We start from the raw sequence: 6202 nt of genomic DNA, 5'->3' as shown, positions 1-6202 counted from the left end.
TTAACTGTCGCAAAGGAATATTAATTCACGAATAAGGGGGTCAGTGTAGAGTGAATAATAGAGGAGACGTGACCCCCCCCCCCCTGTTTCACTCCATTAGTGACACTAAATTGATCTGACTTTGTGTGATTCTATTTCATGCAATATCTAGAATTCATATTCATAGTAATTAGCAGTCGTAGGATCAGTGGACACATATTCTATTTTGTTAAGATACTGAACATTTTTTTTTTAATCTTACAAAATCAAAGGCTTTAGTGCAATCTAGTAAATTAAGATAAACTTTACTTCCATGTGTTTTATAATACTGAATGGTTTCAAGAGCCATGAACGTGCACATTGTTGTTGAGAAAGATGATTTGTTGGTCTCCAGGAAAACTGTTTGATATATTCCAATATGTTTGTTAAAGATCCATTTGGCGCAATCCTTTTGAATTTATTAGATGTTGTATTTGATTTCCTTTCATCTTTTATTAATGGTTGATTGAATGCATAGTTGGAAAAGCCGTGTCTTATCATGGTCGCCAGATTGGAATTCATACTATAAGGTAAATATCGAAAATAAACGGCTATTTCTGCGTTTGGTTTTGTTTATTAATTTATCTATTTTATATTATATTACCATAAACACGTGCAACACATACTCTTCAGCCAAATAAAAGAAATATGAGTTCCCAATGCACTTTAATCACTAAGCATTTCCCAACCTTCCAGAATGTAAGCATTGTTCGTGTTGAATAGCGTTGGCAACATTTTCATACTGTGTAATACAAATTGTGATACAAACTCGTACAACATTCTTGACAGAGTGACAGTAAATATGCGAAAATATTCTAAATGTATTACATTCCTTTAGTCCAGATGTTAACATGGCCCTTAGGAGGAAATTCTGCGATGCCTGACAGGAGCATGACCTTTACAGACGCTGGCTCATACGTGTAGATGGCGATACTTACAAGGCAAGACCCAAGCCTTTCAAATCAACGTTCGCTGCAGACAGTAACTCGCAGAAGAAGCACAAGAGCTCTAGGCACCACCACCTTCAACAGTGTGAAGCTGCAGCTCGAAGGTCGACCTCGGTCACCCCTGAACCTTAGGAGGAGCGGCAGGAGGATGCACTAACGACAGCAGAAATCAAAGTCTGTTTTTATTTTTTTTTCTTCCTTTCTTTCTTTCTTTTTTGTACAGCATAACATTCCCTTTACCACTGGTGACCACTTGATTGACTTATTATAAAGTATTTTTTCTGTGTCAAACCCTTCCAAAATGTTCTCTTGAAAGAACTTATGGGCCGTACTATAAAAAACAAGAGCCAGGCAATGCCGGACTCTTCGCCAGCCGTTCCCGTTGTCGGTACCATGAGACCCTGCTTTCCCTTCGCCAGACGTTGCCAGCCGCTAAAGGGTCGAATTTTCGTTCAGCAAAACACCATTTTCAGCTCCGCCAGGCGTTCGCGGTAGAAAAAGTATTGGAACATCGCCCGACTAGGAAAGCCAGCTATACCTCTCTCTTTCATCGCCACGTTCGTAAGTATTTCTCAATAAAGATAAACTAAATTAATTTTAATTAACTTATTATAACTAAGAATTTACGTGTTATTTATTTTAGTTGTACTAATTGTAAATGAGAATGTGATTTTATAATTTCCTCACTTTTAAAAGTATTAAACCATACTTTGTTGATTTCTAGACAGGCGCAGCTGCGGAAAGCATCGAGAACGCAACTGTCATCCCCAAAATAAACACACATATCAGGTAAGAAAACTGTCGACAGCTATTGTTACCATATCATGAAAGATTTTAAAAAGTGAGTGAACGTGTTTTGCGCAGTTAAAGTGAATAACTCTGCTCCTCAGTGAAGATATGAGATGGTACCAAACTCGTCTTGGCATTGGCCATTTAATCAACACTGAGATGTTTTACTGGCGCATGTCCAGTTTCATACAACCGCCTTTTAGACGAAAAATAATATATGCAAACGATAGAATGAGTGATTCTAAGAAACTTATCTTCTATGAACTTCAACCGCAACTCAAACATTACAAAGTTAATGGACATCATATTGGTTTGAATAGTTGTTAATTGTTTATTAAATTATCAGAATAATCGAAAAGCACAATTTTCCTAGAAAATACGATTTGGTTTGCTTGTTATTAGTGGAGGCCACGGCCATCGCTTGGCAATACACGAATGTGATGAACATTTTAACCAATCACATTGTTATTAACTTGATATTGGCAGAATTTGTCATAAATAGTGTATTTATAATAACCCATTATTTTCCAAACACATTTTATGTCCTTTCCAAGTACTCTAACCTAGCTTCCATTTCAAAGTCAGATGCCATAGTGAATATACATTAGTCTTGTAAAACTCCCAAGGATTTTAATAAATATAATTTGTTTCAGAAATGGCTGCAGCATTCGATGAATTAGAGTGTCTTGAAGCCCCTGAAGACCCAGATGCTGCAGACCAACAGGATATTCCCAGAAGATGCATCACTGACAGGATGAATCTTTTCCATTCTCTGCATGATGAGGAGTTCATCAAGAGATTCCGCTTATCAAAAACAACAGCACTCAATTTACTAGACAAGCTACAGATTCAAGGAACTCGAGATGGGAGAGGTAATATTGACTTAATTGAGCCAGTTGAATTATTTTATATTAACAGCATTATAACGTTTGCTTGTATTGTTATAAATGCAGTTGTAAGTTTTTTTTTGTTTTTTTTTTTTTTTGAAATTTCTAAATATTACAACAAATACATAGATAAGTAAGAAGTTATTAAGTATGTCTTGATAAATAAAACATTTTTAGTGTAATCATGATACTATGGCCATGTTGATATTTTGTAAATAATAATTATCTGCTGATATGGTTATTAAAATGTTCTAAATATGTATGAGTTTTATAACAAGGGTTATATTTAGAGAATAGTGATTTATTCTGAACGTCAAAATCTAAAACATGTTGCATTTCTTTTCAGGATCACCAGTACCACCCCGCCTACAACTGTTAATTACATTGCGATGGATGGCCACTGGTAGCTTCCAGTTGACTATTGCTGACACTTTTGACGTTTCACAACAACTTGTGGTCAACTGCACAGCCAAAATAGTCCGAGCCATTGCATCTCTGCTACAAGATTATGTGAAACGACCATCGAGAGAACATTTTTCTAACATCAGGAATTATTATTTTGAAATGTCTGGTTTTCCTGGGGTATTGGGTGCAGTTGACTGCACACATGTACCTATTCAGAGTCCTGGAGGTGCTAGAGCAGAAGAGTTCAGGTGTAGAAAGGGATTTTTTTCTTTGAAGGAAAAAAATTAGTGATTATCGAAACAAGGCGGTGCTTGCCTCTGACATGTAAAACCCACCGGGGGAATAAAGAAAAATATTTAGATTGCTCATTCATCTACTGATAATTTCTCAGAAAACGTTATTATCGTTGTGATTATCTTTAATTTCATTGTTCTATAGTCAAATGTGTAATTATTCTAAGGACTGTATATGGAATTCAAGGTTCACAAAGACATGGTTTTTGGTCTCTCTCTCTCTCTCTCTCTCTCTCTCTCTCTCTCTCTCTCTCTCTCTCTCTCTCTCTCTCTCTCTCTCTCTCTCTCTCTCTCTCTCTCCCTCTCTCCCTGTCGCATCATATCTGTCTGTCTGGCCTTGGGAACCTATCCGTCCATTTTCCTTAATATTAAACTATACAGACAGATTAATACAGATATATGATTATTTGAGAGTATTCAGGTTGTAATATAACGAAACGAAAAAAAGAAAAAGAAAAATTGTCAGTAAGAAAATAATACAACATTTCTGTTTTCGCCAAATATAGCGTGGGGGAAAACATTCATTGGACGATAAAGAATGAAAATGAATCTTAATTTTTTTATTGGACCGTTCATGGATAGGATAGCGATTCTGTAAGCTTGTCAGTTTCCATTTTTTCAATTCGCTTTTTGCAAATTGTAATAAAAAATAAAATTGTAAGTACAAACTTTTCACATGTATCTGACACATTCTGTAAAGTCCATAAAACGCCACGTGAGTTGGTCAAGTATTGTTCAAAATGGAATGCTTGCTTACAATATATCGCGATAACAAAGACACATCTCACGAAAGCTCAAAATCACTAATGACTCTCCATTTCTATGCTTATCCTTTCACAAACTCGGTACAAGTGTTGTTTGGGCTGCGCGGTCCGGCGTTGTGCCTGGAACCCCTGGACCTTCTAAGTCAATAGTGGAGAGTGGTAAACTAGTTCGCATATTTCGTGTATGATGGAGGTATGTACTGTGTATGACTGTGGATTCTGAGCGTCGTTGATGTTCTCCAGGTTCCATTGTGAAGTGAGTGCTATCGATGTTCTGCAGATTGAACTATTGGGACTAGTTTTGTTCCCTATGAGTAATTTGATTTGGATTTGGATTGATGTGTGAATTACCTCATACAACAGAGCACTTGCTGGAAAGAAAATGATAAAATAATTTTGTTCAAAATCAACAAAATCTAATCAGTCCGATCACTATGTTTGCAAAACCTGCGACCCCTAAGGTATATGAAATTAAGAACTAGGTTCTTAATTTCATTGTTAAAATGCTGGTATCTTGTACTTATTGTCACAGTCACAACCTTCCTTGTGCCAATCCCTTCTTTGATAGAAAAATAATATGAAATATTATGTTAAAAAATATTAAAAAAATGCTTTATGCAGTTGTTGTTTTACCCCCATTTATCAAGGTCACTGTTGTGTTTTGTAAACCTTGCAAAACCCCCAGGCAGCAAAGGGTTAAACAGCACAGATATCTTCACAGGAAAGAAGAACCAAGAAAAATGGATGAAAAGGGAGCGAGAAGGAAGAGGGAGCAGCAAATAGTAGCGGAAACGAATGCCATTATCGCCTCAAAACACCAATGCTGCGTTCGGAACTGCTCGTCCTGCTCGTCCAGACCAATTGGACGAGATGTTTGACTGTCCTGGACAACATGTCCATCTCGTCCATCTCGCCCTCCTTCCTAACAGGGCGAGCAGGACGAGATGACGTCACAATAGCTTTTGTATGTAAACACTGACAGTTGCAGACAACCGTAAGATATTGATAGGTAATTTTATGTCCCTTTATTGGTGCTATCAAATGATATTTTCATGTTTTTCAGTTGCATGCAAGTTATATATGCACCAAAGGAGTTACAAAACCTATGCAGCGTGTAAAATAAGACACCGGTATGATAAATGAGTTAATGTTTATTTTCGAGCTGGTTGCATTCTGGGCAGCGAGGGTCTTGGAGGTTCCGGACACGGCTTCGTTATCCTGCTGGTCCGAACAAGTTGTCTGGACGAACAAGACGAGGATTTCCGAACGCAGTATAAAAGCAAAAGAAAAGAAGAGGTTCTGATGATTCGTGAAAATATGGACAGATCGATGTTATCCTTCTGTGAAACTATTTGTATCTTATCAAGCTTTATGGTTTTGAGGAAATCTACTACACAGGGTAAATCACACACACACACACACACACATACACACACACACACACACACACATACACACACACACACACACACATACAAACATATACACACACACACATACACACACACACACACACACACACACACACACACACACACACACACACACACACACACACACACACACACACATACACACATACACACACACACATACACACACACACACACACACATACACACACACACACACACACATATATATATACACGCACACACACATACACACACACACACATACACACACACACATACACACACACACACACACACACACACACACACACACACACACACATACACACACACACATATACACACACACACATATACATACACACACACACATATACACACACACATATACACACACACGCACACACACAGACACACACACACACTGGAGAAACACACACACACACACACACACACTGGAGAAACACACACACACACACACACTGGAGAAACACACACACACACACACACTGGAGAAACACACACACACACACTGGAGAAACACACACACACACTGGAGAAACACACACACACACACATACACACTGGAGAAACACACACACACACACACTGGAGAAACACACACACACACACTGGAGAAACACACACACACACACACACATACACACACTGGAGAAACACACA

At 37.9% G+C, this 6202-nt stretch overlaps 1 protein-coding gene across 1 annotated transcript; it reads left to right on the top strand.

Annotated features, from left to right (window-relative positions):
• Positions 1-1688: 1688 nt before the first annotated feature.
• Positions 1689-3794, top strand: LOC138862084 (putative nuclease HARBI1). The gene is made up of 3 exons (XM_070123237.1): positions 1689-1754; positions 2408-2626; positions 2988-3794. The coding sequence occupies exons 2-3, from the start codon at positions 2410-2412 to the stop codon at positions 3332-3334; spliced, it is 564 nt and encodes a 187-aa protein (XP_069979338.1). The 5' UTR covers positions 1689-1754; positions 2408-2409; the 3' UTR covers positions 3335-3794.
• The last annotated feature ends 2408 nt before the right edge of the window (positions 3795-6202 follow it).

The sequence above is a fragment of the Penaeus vannamei genome, chromosome 7, assembly GCF_042767895.1.
Source record: "Penaeus vannamei isolate JL-2024 chromosome 7, ASM4276789v1, whole genome shotgun sequence".
In the NCBI taxonomy this organism is placed as follows: domain Eukaryota; kingdom Metazoa; phylum Arthropoda; class Malacostraca; order Decapoda; family Penaeidae; genus Penaeus; species Penaeus vannamei.
This window is presented reverse-complemented; position numbering and strand designations above follow the sequence as displayed.